Source organism: Polypterus senegalus, chromosome 6 (genome assembly GCF_016835505.1).
Source record: "Polypterus senegalus isolate Bchr_013 chromosome 6, ASM1683550v1, whole genome shotgun sequence".
NCBI classification, from domain to species: domain Eukaryota; kingdom Metazoa; phylum Chordata; class Cladistia; order Polypteriformes; family Polypteridae; genus Polypterus; species Polypterus senegalus.
Window position 1 is genome coordinate 119,619,304 of NC_053159.1, and position 16,707 is coordinate 119,636,010.

A 16,707-nucleotide genomic window follows, 5' to 3' on the forward strand; every position below is an offset into this window, starting at 1 on the left:
TTGACTGTTCGTCTATGTTGAGTATATATGGTAGCTGGCACTGATGCCTCTCAGCCTTAATGTCCTGACTTAAAATTTAGCCTACTCACTATTTCTGTGGAATAGGCATGTTTTCTCGTGCTCATTGCCTCCCATATCTGTGAAATGTGCAGAGTAGTTGTTTGGCAATACTAATTGTTGTCGCAATGGATGTTCACCCCATCCTGGGTTTGTTCTTGCCTAAAATAATAAAAGTGTGCATGTATTGAGCCTGGGTGGTGATAACAAAAATAACAATGAATTTATTTCTATGGGACATTTTTATACACAGTATGTAGCTCAAATTGCTTTACAAGATGTCAAAGAAATAGTTTTTAAAAAAAAGTAGATAAGAATAATGAATAAATAACAAAAACATTAATAGCAATTTACATAAAATAAATATATAGTTATTAGAATGATAGAATTGTTATATATAGTATCATTTGTAAGTCTCTAAAGACAAGTCCAATGATAAGGTCAAATGGTCAAAGAGGACAAAAAAACCCCAGAGCAGCTGGATAAAAAAAATGTCTGCAGGGGTTTCAAAGCCAAAAGACTGCCCTGCCACCTCTAGGCATTCTGCTTAACATAAATATATTTAAATCATACCTTACTGATTTGTAGACATTGTTGTAGAGAATGTGATGCAGTGGGTCTAATGGATAGTTAGGGTGTCTGATTTCATTTCTCACATCACTAATTTCCTTTAAAGTTTCACTTTTGTAAAGATATCCCATTTCAACAGCAACAGCCTGCGAGTTGTCCTGGACTGCAGACATACTGCTACGTTTCACATTGTTACTGCACTTTACATTTCATTTTACTGTTTGCAAAACAGTATCTGGAGAACTTAATAACACTGAAAAAAATGTAAATCTGAAGCAAAACCAAAATATTTTGAAGAACGTCAGATCCTCTGACCAAGTGTTGAAGGAGAGCCAATGCAAACAAATCTGCTCAAGGCATGGATTTAAAGAATCAAAGCCTTAGCTTCAAATAAAAATAAAATGTTATTTAAACCCCAAAGAGGACTGTTCCTGTAAACCGGGTGTAGCCAAAATAGTTTAATAAAGGGTAATGGGCAAAAAAAAAAAAAATCTTATGGCGTGTTGGCTCAGTGATGAAGTAGCTTTATATGTTGCAAAGATAGCCTTCATAAATCTGAACTGGGTTAAGTGGCTTTGTGAAAATCATATAATATTCGTGCATTTAATACTAAGTACAAATATAAAGCACACAATTTTTAAAGTTTTCAAATTAATTGCATATATATTTAAGAGAGTTTTGTATTTTTCATACCAAATTCCTTATTTCCTATTCTGTTCCTATTAGAGATTTAATACTGTACAGTATTTTGGCGCCCCCTGCTGGCTATTCTTAAAATCGAAAATTGTGCTTCTTCGTTTTCCCGGGAACGGGGCTGCGTCCAAGTTCTACGCACAATCTTTCACAGAAAGCGAGTCTACCACGTCATTTCAATTAACGTTCCCCAGAAGCCATTACCGGTATAGAATATATTTCATGGTACTATACCTTTTGGTTAAACGTTATTTATGACGAAACAACAGTTTACATTTAGAAAATACCACCCCACTGTGTAGTCCAATCACTGCAATATATGTATGCAGTATCAGTGTCTGTTAAACCTTTTAAAATAGCGCTTTTGCGTAATTTAGAACTTTTATTTAATAGCATTGCATAAAGCAGTTAGTTTAAAGATAGTAAATGTAAAATAGTCTTTACATACAGTACAACACATTGTTAAGCTATACACTTTCAATACACAATATTTTCATTGTATGCATAGTGGTGTAATTTATTTATGTAATTCATTCTGTAGTTTTAGACCAAAGGTGAGAAATAAAAACAAATGCACACGTATTAAAGGCTCAATTGCTTGTTGTTTCAATTACAGGTTTTGTTAATGGACCCTCTTACAGCCTGAAAATCAAAACTGTAAAGGACACAATTTGTTCCCCAAAAAACATATAGTAGTATTATACATTACTCAGTCCCCATTATTGAGTTACAAGAAAATACTGTAGCAGAATGCAGAAAGCGCATTACAGGCAGCACTGGAAGGTGAATGGGTTACAGGCTTGATCGGGCATGACGACTGTGTGGCAGCAGCCCACCAACAAGCAAGGGCAGCACATTTTAAATCAGAGGGAGTTGAGAGAAAGAGGTCGGAGACTTTCTTAAGACACAAATACCCCTAAGTTACTGTGGGATATTTTGCACATTGTTTACACCTTCTACTTGAGTAAATGTCAGTAATAAAACAACTATTTTCCTTGAGATTCATTGGAAATGGTGTTTAGCCGATTGGTAAACTGAGTTTGAAACATCAAGTGATAGACAGGACACTAACCCAAAAGGTATTGCATAAGTTTACTTTATATTATTAGTTTTGGAAAAGTTTTACTTTAAATTACTACATTTTTAAACATACACATGGTCTTACACAGTATTTTGTGGTATACAATCACTGCATATTCTGCAATGTTTTCCTTAATTCTGAACAAGTACCTATTCACTCCATGGCTGTGCTCATCTTGTAATATATGTTTAACTTTATTTTTGTAGTGCTTGGATATTATTTAGACCTGTCTTATATGTTTTCTTTAGCAATAGTTTTATGCATATTGCAAAACAAAAACACTGTATTATAATTACACAGTGCTAGCCTAGTTAATCACTTTAAATTTATTACATTGTTTAAATACCCCCCCATTTTTAATTCATAAAAACAAGTTGTGTGTGATTTACACTTACAAATTTAAAATTTGTATTTTTGTTGCATTGATCTTAAATTTTTTTCATTTTCTTATTCGCCTTATTTCTCCCTTAATTGTATAACAGTAATAATGACAAAGAGCACCAAGCAGTGCAGATATGACAGCAAACAACACCGAATGCCAAAAGCCTGCAACTCCATTAGTATCGGACCAACCACTATGCTCATTGGTAAAACAAGGTGTTAAATAATGAGAATACCTGGAAAAGTTCAATGAAAGGGAGGATAATGGAAAATCATAAAAATGTAGATAAAACAAAAAAACATTAAATTACCTCCACCATTGTAGTCCTATAAAATTTTTGAAAACATACATTTGTAATACCCATGTTATGCCAAAACATAAAAACTGGGAAATAAAAGCTTGCTTAGTTCAGGCAGGAGTCCTATTAAAAGCAGACATTGTTTGGGACAAACAGGTGCAGCCACAGGGGGTCCCCAAGACAGAACTTTGTTAATCACCAATATAAAAAAATTCAAAACTGAGATATTAAAGTAAAGAAAAATATTTGCAATATAAAACAGTGTAAAACACTACATATGGCTAAAATAATGTAACCAATTGAAATTAAAATACATATTTAACGTTAAAATCTTTAGTAGGATGAAGAATAGATGGGAATAGGACAAGAATAATCACAAAAATGTAAGCACAAATTACTTTAACACACACAATGGTAGGTTAAAAAATGTGTACACATTATACAATTACACATAGAAGGTAAAAAATGTTAATGATTTAATATTTAATAGGCATTAGAAAAGAAACCACCAACAGACTACTTGCAACATAATTTGAAATAAAGATTTGCATATTTGAGTATATACACTGTATATAGAACCAAATGGGAATTTACAGTTCAGAGTTTTTTTCATGGGCTTCTCCTGGAGCAGCAGAGAGGGTTAATTTATCTAGCTTGTTTGTCAAAGATCCTGCAGAATCTTCAGTGGGCTCTCCCAGAGGTTCTATGAATTTGGTTCCAGCCACCTTCTTTCCAGTTAATGGATCAATGACATTTCCAACTTTAAACACAATTTCAGCAAGTTCATGTTTTACATGTTTAGTTCTCCTTTCTGGAAGAGCTTTCAGAAGAACAATATCACCTACAGTACACTGTTCTAAAGCATCATGGGCAAAGTAGGTCTTCCTTTTGTTGTAGTACTGTGAAAGGTAAAAAAAATGAAAACAAAACTGAATAAATAATAGATTTAGAAACAAGTAAATAAAGTAACACTTGTTTGTTAATCTGTCTTTCTCACTAAATTAATCTTCCATACAAGGATGCAAGACAAACAAACATGTTTACATGGGAATGACTACTGGACCTTGGTGAATACAATACTACTATGTTTAATACACTAAATATCAACACACACATTACAAATAAATAAATAATGCAATATAAAAAAATGCAACCATATAATTAACATTGTGCCTGATAAAAAGAATTCCAGGGGCAACACTGTCACCAGAATGCACAAAATGGGTAAACCCAAACTAACAATATCATATCTGCAGTGGACATTAAAGGACTGTAAATCTTACATATGCAGTGGGCGTCCTCAAATTAATTTTTCTAGGACCACCAATCTGAATTATCTGCCTATGTTTTGAAATTTGTGACTTCTTTAATAGAATTTTTAAGTCTTTGTGCTCAAGTGTTTTTTTAAGTGGAGGGTGGGTAATCATAAATAAGTAATATTTAATAATATGAACTTGTATTTCTGAAAAATAACCAAGCTGATCTTTGGTTTGAACCTGTATATAATTGCATTTGGTTTGGTACAATTTGATTTTTTTTTTTATTATTATTAATGATTATTCAGTCTTGGATTGTCTCCACCACTTAGGCCTTGTTCACACGGGCGTTAGGTTTTTGGATAAACGAACTTGCTCTGAACGTCCTAGACGTTTATGTTGCATTTTGTGGTGGCGATCGATTGACTTCTACACCGGCGTTCGTTTGTCTCTGTCTAACGCCAGCCTGCAGCCCAAATTGTAGTTTGTGTGTTAACCTGTGGAGGCAGTGTCGGGAACTGGATATGAAAGCCCTTGTCGTTTTATTTGAGGTGCCTCCTTTCAATATGGACCATTTTGCTATGTTAGATATTAATCTTCTTGTTTTAAAAATACTCGTAATACGGCGACGTAGGGAGAGAAAAAATCGCCGCCGCTACTGGGTTCATCCTCTGACTGCACAACGTCGGGTTAAAGCAGTGCTTCTCAATTATTTTCTGTCATGCCCCCCTAGGAAGAAGAAAACATCTCGCGCCCCCCGCACGACTATAAATAGTATCATTTGTCTATAAAATTGTTATAAGTACACCTCTGCATAACACTGTATCCTTATTAACGTATAAGAGAATAAAAAAGAAAGAAATATGGACCAATTTACAACAAAGAATAGCTTTATAAAAATGTAACAGAAAAGATTTAAAGTGCATTCTAAATTCAAAAAAAATTTAAAAGAAAAATAAAAAAGCATGTTCCCCGAGGTCAAACGCGACCTCCTTGACGGAGCCACGGGGGCGCGCCCCACTATTTGAGAAACACTGGGTTAAAGGAAGTTTTTTGTGCTTTATGAAGAAATGCGAAAATTTCGGCGCAAGTTTTTTAATTACTGTCGGTTTCCACTTTTGACTGTCTGCTGCAGCTGGTGCAATGCCACATTGCACGCCGATCAACCAATATGCGACTTGGTGTTAGCCCCAAAGAGAGACTACTTGCCACTTTGAGTTAAGGAAACAGTAGTCGAGTGTGCGCTTACACCGGTGTTATGCACTGAAATGCCCCTCAGCTACAACATAATCGTTATCAAATATTATATTAGAACATAAATTAATAGGTTCATGGTTTACAAATTACATGAGACAATAAAATAAAATAAGCAATATGAAAATATATATGTTGTACATGAAAACATAAAAATATTAATATTTTTTCATATACAACATGTACACTTATATATATCCGGTCCTCCGAAGCGTAAAATAAACGCGCAGAAAACGAACTAGATGCGGTTTCCGTGCGTTGGTTGGGTTTTGAACGCCAAGAAAAAGCTGCATGCAACGTTTTTTTGATGCCGTATAAACGCGCAGCCGGACAAACGCACGTCACCAAAGCCAGTGTGAACACTCTCATTGACTCCTACGTGTAGAAAACACTCGGCGCTTGATCCGCGCTCACCGGACGCTACGAACGCAAAAAAAACGCTCGATTTTAACGCCCGTGTGAACAAGGCCTAAGTTAGAACATAGAGTGATTACATCAAAAGCCTTTAGTATATGTTTTATATGCGCTGTTGGTATTTTGGATTCTTGTATATTTAACAATATTGTATACCACTACACAAGTTCCATACAAAGCTCCTAATAATTTATCCAATATACTGTATTGAGATCACTGGCACACCACAACTTGTTAATTTTGTGTTATTTAAAATTGGGGATAGGTGTCATTTATATAAGTTTCCCTTAAGAGTGATTTAGAATCCTCTACTGTTGGTAACGCTTTACTGTTAATACATCATCCAGAGTGCATATTTATAGGAAAACTACAAGCCTTTATGAAATGTATTCCTTCTGTTTATGCATCTAACAGTATTTGAACAGTTCAGAAATGTGATGGCCTTGATTATTACCAGGTGAAATTCATGGCTATTATGGCTACACTGATTTTGGACATTTTACTATTTAACACCACAAAACTAGAGACTAGTTACCTAATCATCCCATGTTTTGAAACTTTTTTTGGAATGTTGGAAGCCTTTGTGCTCAAGTAAAACAATGTTGGCTGTCTTAGTGCTCAAAGAAAATAGTGTCGGAAGTCTTTGTGCTAAAAAGAAAAAAAAAATTGAAGTGCAGATTGGGTAATTGAGAACCTGTAATATTTAATAATATGTAGATTTTATATATATATATATATATGGATTTAGCAGTAAAAATAAATGGACAAATGGAGACAAACAATTAACATTTCATAAAGCTACAGCTAATAATACAGGTACAGCATTTGGGTGCCACTATTTCGTACTCTACAAATAAGACCATCAGATAATATAAATGATCAGCATCAAAAGAATGGGGGGTAAAAAAAAAGAAAGCCACAAGGGAAGAGGAAGGCTGCGGTTGCCAATCTTCAGATCAAAGTAGGGAGAACAAAGCTATATTAAGTTTTTTGTTTTACAACTGCATACAGTGCCACAAAGGAAAGATCCAGTCAACTAGTGGCACATTTTTTTTTTTATAATTATTTAAAAATTCTTTAATGTCATGTATACAAGTACCATGTACTGTACAATGAAATGCTTGCTTGCGCCCCCGCAGACAGTGAATATAGACAAAAATAAATAAATGAATATAAATAAGTAAATAAATAAATCCAGAATCCTTGGAATAAATACAGACAGTGGCAGAAGTATATGTGCAGGTAGCAGTGGAGGTGACACAAGGTTACAGATTGTTTAGGAGTCTGACTGCAGTTGGGTAGAAACTGTTCCTGAACCTGGAGGTGCGCGTCCGAATGATAAAACATAATTTAAAAAATATGCCGATTCCACTGTGATTTAGGGAGCTTTATATTGCTTGCAAATGATAAGCACCACTCCCAAGTTATTACACTGCACTGATACTTTCTCCACTTGCATAAAAAAGACAGCAATTTTATAGGGATAATGAATATTGGTCTTACCTTAATCACATGTAAAAAAAATGAAACGTCTCTTTTAAAAATTGACATAACAGCTATACACATACTATTATTTTTTCCTCAAATTTAAAATATTATTTACCAGATTACATATAAAATACCGTGATTTACATACAGGTTTCCATTCGTGTCATTTTCTGAACATACTTTTTTCCATTACAGTACATTCCACAACTTCCCCGATTTATTAATAAGGCCAAATATTTAATTACCTTATGCAAATATTGATCAAGTACAAGACGTGTTACTCGGACTTTTGCTGTCTTATGCATTTTGGTGCCGATTACCTTGCCAATAACCCATTTGGCATGGACGGCTGCAGTTTTCAGGGACATATTCGTGTTTCAGGTCCTGCAATATTACAAAAACACAAACTTATTTTAATTACAAGCGTCATGCTAACATGTAAAGTGCTTTCAAGCCAATCATAAGCATATTCAAATATAACTTCCGTTACTTACTACCGTGAGCATAGTTTTTATTCACTTCACGCTATGTTACGTTATTTTTAATCTGTAATCAAATCGATAAATACGTTCAAAAAATACCATAAACTACTTCCATTCATTCACACGTCTTTAAATACTACATGTGCTATACTTTACCAGTGTAAAAAAAACAAAATGCTTAATTAGAGTTACTGTGAGCAGACCTCCTAACGTAGCCGTAAAGGTCAGCTCTCCCACGCCATACTAATGTTATCGTGCCACTTTTGATGACATCACGATACTACGGACAGCGAAGAGGTACAGTCTGAACGAAGCAAGTTTGGCGAAACCTAAATAAGCTAGCAACGAGTCGAGAAAAACAAGACACTAGAAATGATTACAAAACACCAACCTAAATATGAGAAATCACGTGTCCGAACTCTTTATGGAAACTCAAAAGATCTAAAATTATCAGTGATAGTACAACTACCTTTGATTAACTGTTCAACTGAAGTTTCTGATTTTAAATTGAACTATTTTTATACCATGTTCCCTCCATCCCAAACATCTTAAACATTTTTAATGTGGTGAACAGATATCCGATTATGTGAACACTTTTCTTAGTGATACTGTATCACTTAGAATACTGTATCACTTAGAATACTATTCATACTGTATTTGCATTTGAAGCTCCTCCCGGTGCTAGCTGTATATAGTAATCAGGCATTGTCTGTTAAGATTCTCCCTACTGTAAATTAACTGGTGACCCCTCCAGGGTTGGTTTCTTTCTTGCTAGTGTGCCATAATTTGGTTAGCAAAGCAGAAAAATTATTTTTTCTTAGGTTTAAATTTTCTAATTTTTGGATAGCACTGCATACGCACTCATTTGTACAATATCAACCAGGCAAGCAGATATTACTTAAAATAAGGATTTATATTGATAACATACATCAGGATTTTCCTGTAATGAGATATTTCCCAAAATGTTGAATTATATATGTTACTTTCCTCTACCTGTTTCTTTATGTTTGTTCTGTACATTCAGGGACATTCTAGGTGTAGCAATAATCCAATATACTACAGCAAATTAAGCTAAATATTTAAATCAGAATATGATTACATTAAATATGGTGAAGAACACACATTATAATGACAGAATAATTGACCATATCATAAGTTATATTATATTTTGTATCAAGTTCAACTTCAGTACCATCTCCAACCCATTAGAAGAACAGAGAACTCTGATAACTTTATGGAGTTGTCACTAAAAATACAAAAGCATCTAAATTGTTATCAGAGGCCCAGGATGTTTACTTAGGAACAACGTTAATATAGTATATTTTTCCAAATTCTAATGGAAATGTTGACATTTCCATTGATGGAAAATTTGATTTTTTTCTAGTTTTAATAGAAGAAAATGTCATCTTTCCTTTGTGTTATATTAGATGTACTGGGATTTTTGCTATACAATAACATAAGGAAACATTGAAGACTGTTGATTTACAGATGTCTGAAATGCCCTTTTCAAGGGAAAGAATATAGTGTACATCCAGCACTATTTAGAGTGTACATACACTTGAAAGTGAAAGACCAAACCAATATGAAAGACCTAGCAAATTACTCTTCTTATAATAATGCTCACCTGAAATGATAGATACAACAAAAACGGCTTTATTCTAAAAGGTTAACATAGGTGTAGACATGTCAAGATGTAGGAGGTGATCTTCAGTTTCGTTGATTCAAATTTACCTTTTTAATTCAAATTTGAATTCCTTGTATATACACCAGACATAGCAATTTTGATTTTATTGCTCAAATACTTATGTAGGATGTTGCATATACCTGGAAAATTAACACTAATTAACATGTAAAAGTTTAGCAGCACCCAGAAAGTTTCATTTTTTGAAAGAAATTAATATTTTTTATCAAGGTACAATGGCATTGATTTAAATATCACTAAGACATAACTAATGTTGTGAATGGCTATTACTGTTTGAAATTATTGTAATTTAATTTTCTCATCACCTATGATGAGTGGCATGGTGGTGCAGTGGTAGCTCTGCTGCCTCACAGTAAGGAGGTTCACTTCCTGGGTTCTCCCTGCATGGAGTTTGTGTGTGTGTGTGTGTGTATGTGTGTGTGCCATGCAGTGGGCTGGCTCCTGGCTTCAGCAGACCCCCATGACCCTGAGTTGGGATATGGCGGGCTGGAGAATGACTGACTGATCACATATGACTGCAAAACCCCACATTCAGGAGCCATAAAATCTCTTTGAAAAGACAATTCCAGGATGTTGGCCTTAGAGGCAGAGTTTAAACAAAAAAAGCCATATCTGAAACTAGTAAATAAAAAGAAAAAATTGAAATGGGCAAAAGTTTGGAATCACCTAGAAATTCACCATCCAATATCTACATTCTTTTGCCCATTTTAACCTTTTTATTTCACAATTGCAGATAACACTGGTATTTGGCATGTAAAAGAAACAGAAAACTATAGGACCTGTAAGAATTCTGCTATCCTTATCCTTTTGTGCAGTTCACCATCTGAACCTTCTGCTTTTTTTACTGCCCTGGTTAGATCCAATTTGCCCTGTCCTGTCAAGACAGTAATACAATACAATACAATACAATTTATTCTTGTATAAAAAATGGAAGAAACCTTGGGAAAGGCAGTTCAAAAGGAGACCCCTTTCCAGGTAGGTTGGGCATGCAGTAGGTGTCAAAAAGAAGGGGGTCAATACAATACAATACACAGATCAGAACAAATCCTCAATACAGTATAAAAATAAAAATTTTACAAGTATGGGCCAGAATTTAACGGTAGATGATATCACATAATATGATTTGGATTTGTTTAGAGTCCTGGAGACCTCAGCCATCAAGCTGCCTCCCCCATCTTGCCATTCTACAGCTAAAACATAGCTTGGCCAGCCAATCCGATGAAAGGACCCCTCTACCCCATGATTCCTGTGATCCTCCATCAGGGATTACTTTACCTTAGGCAGGCAAAACAACTTGGCAGGTGGGCCGTGGCACCGAGTGCCACATTTGAGTACTGAGAAGAGAAACAGAATAGGTGAGGGTTAGTAACAAATTATAACTATCATGTTACTTATGTTTTAGTGCTAATGACTAACAACAGAGATGCAGTCTGTACAGTTAATCAGCAGCTCTAGTCAGGATATACTAAACTGAAGTAGTGAGTCTTCAGCCGGGATTTAAAAGATGATACTGAAGGGGCATCTCTATAGAAGCAGGCAGACCATTCCACAATTTAAGGGCCCTATGACTAAAAGCTCGACCTCCCACTGTTATTTTATTAATCCTTGGAATCATAAGCAGACCGGCATCTTGAGATCTTAATGTGCGCTCTGGTTTGTAAGTCATGAAAACTTCAGACAAGTAAGCTGCACCTTGGCCATTTAATGCTTATATGTTAAAAGGAGGATTTTGAAATCTTCCCTAAACTTAACCGGGAGCCAGTGTAAGGATTTAAGAACTGGAGTTATATGTTCATACTTTCTTGTTCTTGTAATAATTCATGCAGCAGCATTTTGGATTAATTGGAGGCTGTATAAAGAACAGTTTGAAAATCCAGTGAACACCGCATTGCAGTAGTCAATCCTACTAGAAATAAATGCATGAATTAATTTCTCAGAATCCTGTTTATTTGGAAAGCGCCTTCATTTCCCAACATTTTTAAGATGGAAGAAACATGATTTGGACAACTTTGTAATATGCGCTTTAAATGATATGCTAGAGTTAAAGATAACTCCTAGATTGTGGGCTGATTCAGTAAAATTAATTGTGATTAATTAACATCTCTGTTTTATCTATGTTTAAAGACAAGTAATTCTCATCCATCCACTCCTTTAATTCACTAACACAACTAATTAAAGACAACATCGGAGAAACTTAATTTGATCTAAATGAAAGGTATAACTGGGTGTCATCTGCATACGAGTGAAAATTAACATTATGTTTCCTAATGATAGATCCCAGTGGAAGCATGTAAAGTGAAAACAGTAAAGATACCAGTACTGAGCCTTGTGAGACATCATATCTCACTTTTGTGTATAATGATGGAGTAGTGTCAGCACATTTCTGTACATACTGGAATTGATTTGATAAATACGAACTAAACCAAGCAAGCACAGTGCCTGTAAGCCCAACATCATTTTTTAGTCTGTACAGTAAAATAGAATGGTCAATGGTGTCAAATGCTGCACTTAAGTCTAACAACATAATTACAGTGGAGTTTCCTTCATCAGATAGACATCTTTGTATGAAATTTTCATTTTCTTGCCAATCTATCGCATGGAGTAACCTTCATTTCATAACTTAACAATACACTGATGTGTTTCCCAAGTAAGCTGTTTAGTTTTAGCTATTTTTCAACTCAGAATTGAACTTTGGGAATGCCTATGCCTTAAAACCATTAAAAGACAGATACTGTGCGTTATTGTACAGAGTAAAATATTTTATATGTTAACAGAATTATAATGGTTTCTCTAATAAAGTACATTATTAAATATTAATTAGACATTATTAAGCATTGTTAATTAAGAGTATATAAGCTAAGAAGGTTTACCATTAAAACACTGAATTAGACTGCTGAAAATTGGGCTCTGCAGTTATATTTGAATAATAATTTATAAATCAGTCATTTCAAGCAGTAATATCAATTTGCAACATTAGTAATGCCTCAGCTATGCTTAAATCAATGTAATGGCCCATTGATAAAAAGTATCAGTTTCTAACAAAACTTGAACGTTTCCATATGATTATAAATTTTTGAATGCTAGAGTATTTGCAGATTAATACTGAGTTTGTTTAATTGCAGTACATGGTATATATTATTAAACTATTTTATCTCATTATTAGTAAAGTTAAAGTATGCATAAGTAATACTTTCATAGACAACAGAACTCAACTATAATGCAAATCTGTGTTCTTACAGTAGACTGTAGATGATTCTGGTTGTGGATGGGTCTTTGGAGAACCAAAAATGTTTCCCCTGTGATATCGTTCTGAGGAACCACACAATTATTTTTAAGAGTGTAGTTACCAGTCCTACTCAGGTCAGTGAGTCTGGACTCAGGAAGCATCAACACTCAGAACTGACCTCAGAACTGCCATGGTGCGCGCTAAATATGCAGCTTCAGAAATTAAAAACGTGAATGTTCAGAAAGGAAGAATATGGATTCCCAAGTTATGATAAAATTGATAAACCATTTATTATAACAACTTTAATTTACAGTATGTCGTGTAATAACAAAGTAAAATATTGAGCATCGTCTGTGCAAGAGTATATGTTAAATTTATCTATATAGCAATGATACTTTATTTTACTTCATTCCGAATTGGTTAGGAAATTTGAATATAAGGTCGCGACCAGTTAAACTGGATTAAGCAAAATCTTCAATGTTACGTTTTCTCTTTGCTGTTTAATGCTTTAGAACTTTGCTAAAATTTAGTTATTTTAGCTAAAAAAGTACAGGGTAACAATCATTAATGAAGGTTTAATTCTATTAATACGTACATTTATAAGGTAATTAAAAGGTTGCTATGGATATAACTTGCTTAATGAGAGAATTTGTTACTGACTGCTTTCATCTGTACAAAAATGACAGACTAGAATAAATCAAAATACAGCGGCGAATACGCGGTGCGCATGCGCCATTCCAGCACGTACTCGACACCCCACGGATTTACGGATTGGCTTTACCTGTAACACTAAGCGCGTCAGAACTGTACTGAATGTTTTCTTTCGACTACTTGGGATCATAATGTTACAGCTTAACGTTTCACTTTACTTTTGGCTTTTTTTAAGTCATGTGAACCCTTGAAGAATAACTCATGATATGGAATCATTTTTAAGCTTTGTCGATTTACTTATTTAAACTTTTTGTTTAACATTGGAATTGGCTCGACTTTTTCCAGTTAGCGCGTTCCGCCCCGACCTCCTGTTGCTTGAGGGCGGCGTCCGTTCCACTCAGGTCCTGAGGATTTGGCCTGCTGTCTTTCCAAATTTTTTAAAAGGTACGGAGACGCTAGAGAAATGTAAGTGTTTACCTCCATCTAAGATTTGAGAAGCAGAGATGGTTGCGGTGAGGGCTGGTTAAGAAACAGTGGGGACATTTTCCTGTGGAGTTCAAGGGGCAGGGTCGGAGTGTTGTTTTGATCGTAATTCTAACTACTGTCTCCACAAAAAGCGTATTTTTTGTAAATTTTAACGTATACAAGAATATTTTGGAGGAAACTAGCGTCTCGCTCACTTTACGAACGAGACACTGAAACTGAGGCGATGTTGACATACGGTATAGTAGTTTGTGCTACTCGGAGTTGATGCCCGATTTAAGTAAAATGTGTAAGTAAACATATTCACGTGTGTTTCCTAGTAGTTTGTGCAGTTATTGAACACATGCTGCTAAAACACAACAGTTCTATTGGGGTTTCTCCAGGATAAATACTTTAAATTAATGAGGTCTGTGTTGTTTTTGTTTTCCAGTCTGTCGTCTTCTGCATACTTGGCGCATTGTAAAATATAACCGTGTCTTTTACCTTCAAGAGATTTAAGTTATCGTTTGTACAGCTTTTGGGATTTGCGTGCATTTTCTGGATGCTATGATTTTTACAAACGATCGAAAGAATTCGGGTTTGGGGATTAGCTTTTCTCAAAATGAATATACATGTCCATTGTTTATCTTTCAAACATTGTCCGTTTCCTTCCCAGATTCGCAATATTGACCTTTTCTTTACCATTTCTGTTTAGTTTGCAGAAGCACCCAGTTATACTCACCGTCAACATGTCGATTATGGGCTTAAAAAAGAAGCAACCAAAGACTTTTAAAGTCAAAGTTGTAACTATGGATGCTGAAATGGAGTTCAACTGTGAGGTATGATTTCTGTGACGTGATCCTGCTGATATGTGAAACTCTAAACTGTACCTTTAATGCACACGAGCAACAGATTTAGTAGGGCAGTTAATGCATTTAACGCATACGTGCATCATGGCGCAGTTCTTAAAACTGACATTTCACGGATCCAGTGTCTTTTGTTTGAATCCCACGCCTGGATATGGTGTGTTTCTGCTTTAATAGTGTTGTATCCCACGTAAATTAATTTTCCCTCCATACTCGCAAAGAGTTATAGGATCGGTGAATTGACGTTTTTAAAGTGTAATCTGTCATAGACTTGTGTCTTATCCATGACTGTTTCCAGCTTTGCTCACAGTGCTCTAGAGATGGGTTCTGGTCTGGATGGGTTAAGCGGGTTTGAGAATGTTATAATTAATATGTAATGGATATACTGATATGAAAATGCCAATAAGTATTGTGTTTCTATTTTACCCCTTTGCTTAAAAAAAAAGCGAGAGGTGCTTTTTCAGATTTAAATATTTATTAGTACTTTTTTCTTTCATTTAATGTTTTAATTCGATTAAGCATTTAAATGTTAAGGTACAATTATAAAATGAATACAAAGAACTCCAAGAAAAAGTCATCCACATTTTTAACTACATTTGGCTGTCTTTTATTATCATTCTTTCCTGTAAATGTTGGCTTTATAAAAGTCACCAATATATTAATGTATGTTTTATTTTTTTGTTCAGTACTGTATAACTTGCAGGTTCTAGCACAGTTTGTATTTAGAGCTTAAATAGTTATATTTAGTAAATGGAATGGTCTTTTTTTTATTTATTTTTTTAACCTGTGATAGGCATTTGTAAAGCTGAATTTTATGTTTATTACTGTTTAGGCTGTGATAACTGCATTAAAATTCAGGAGCACAAAATATTTTGGAGTGAAACAGATGACTTTAATTAGGTTTGTTGGTGGTAGTGATCGGTTCACCAGTTTAAACGTATTCAACATGTGTTAAAACTGTCTATCCAAAAAAACGTTTTATGTGAAACATGTGCCGTATTGCTTGCCAGAACTGAATATTAGCCAGATGTTGTGAAAGAGGAGTGTAAGACTTTGTAAGGTGGGAGAAACAGTAGATTAATTCAGTTTAGCTAAAATATGTTTAAAATATTTAGAAATACTGAAACTGAATTTTTATTTTCCACATTCAGTTGTTTATGCTGCTGAGAGACCAATGTTTAGAAGGTATTTGATATAATGTCAAATAGTTTAACTGTTTAGTGTTAAGAATTTAAATAATCTTGTTTATTATAGGTTAATTCAAATTTTTGTTGGGAAATATATTTGTCTTGCTGAGTGTCAAGGTCTGTTCTAGACTTTGTATAGAAGAATTAGACAGGTAAGATTAAAATAATTAAATACAAATAAAATTGAATGTGCATTACCACATACAAAACAGACATCCAATTGTGGAGTTTGGACTGCAGCAATCAATCATATCGATTGACTTTCAAGGAGTACTGTAACTGTAATGAGCATCAGTTGAGTGCTATCACATAGAGTGTGTAACAGTAAAACAAGGCTTGTTACAAATCAGTGTAATTGACAGAAAAGTTTTCTTGGAGCTAATCATTTATTTTGAGTCTGTGTATCCAGTTTCATCTAGAGACACTGTCACTGTTCATATTTAAAAACATATTAATGAGGAGATGCAAGAGCTCAAAGTCTAGCTAGTCAGAGCCAGTAAATTATCACTCACAATTGGCTGTGCTAACAATTGAAACCTGTATCAAATGGTGTACCATTACTTAAATAAAAATTGGCATATGAAATCAGTGGTACTTCAATCACATCATTTTCAGCCAGATGTACTGCTCAACAGCAG

General features: G+C 34.5%; 2 protein-coding genes across 6 annotated transcripts in view; one reads left to right on the forward strand and one right to left on the reverse strand.

The window, feature by feature from the left end:
* Window positions 1-2,393: 2,393 nt before the first annotated feature.
* Window positions 2,394-8,270, reverse strand: mrps17 (mitochondrial ribosomal protein S17). 3 transcript variants are annotated; one of them, XM_039756985.1, is made up of 3 exons: window positions 8,179-8,270; window positions 7,739-7,877; window positions 2,394-3,980 (listed from the first exon to the last, which is right to left on the reverse strand). In XM_039756985.1, the coding sequence occupies exons 2-3, from the start codon at window positions 7,859-7,861 to the stop codon at window positions 3,672-3,674; spliced, it is 432 nt and encodes a 143-aa protein (XP_039612919.1). In that variant the 5' UTR covers window positions 7,862-7,877; window positions 8,179-8,270; the 3' UTR covers window positions 2,394-3,671. The 3 variants fall into 3 exon arrangements, with proteins under 3 accessions (XP_039612919.1, XP_039612921.1, XP_039612920.1); XM_039756987.1 differs by having other exon boundaries at window positions 8,132-8,237; XM_039756986.1 differs by lacking the exon at window positions 8,179-8,270 and adding an exon at window positions 7,988-8,122.
* A 5,385-nt stretch (window positions 8,271-13,655) lies between these two features.
* Window positions 13,656-16,707, forward strand: part of nf2b (neurofibromin 2b (merlin)) — an 81,166-nt gene continuing 78,114 nt past the window's right edge. For 2 of the 3 annotated variants that reach the window (XM_039756990.1, XM_039756988.1), the window contains exons 1-2: window positions 13,656-14,019; window positions 14,732-14,855. In XM_039756990.1, the coding sequence (XP_039612924.1) occupies window positions 14,766-14,855 (90 nt within the window). In that variant the 5' untranslated portion in view covers window positions 13,656-14,019; window positions 14,732-14,765. The remainder of the gene's footprint in view (window positions 14,020-14,731; window positions 14,856-16,707) is intronic. The other variant, XM_039756989.1, reaches the window with a different exon arrangement.

Coding starts and splice junctions, on each gene's coding strand:
- mrps17 (XM_039756985.1), bottom strand. CDS start 7,861: ATGTCCCTGAAAACTGCAGCCGTCCATGCCAAATGGGTTATTGGCAAG. Junction 3,981..7,738: donor TTGATCAATATTTGCATAAG/GTAATTAAATAT, acceptor TACCTTTCACAG/TACTACAACAAAAGGAAGAC.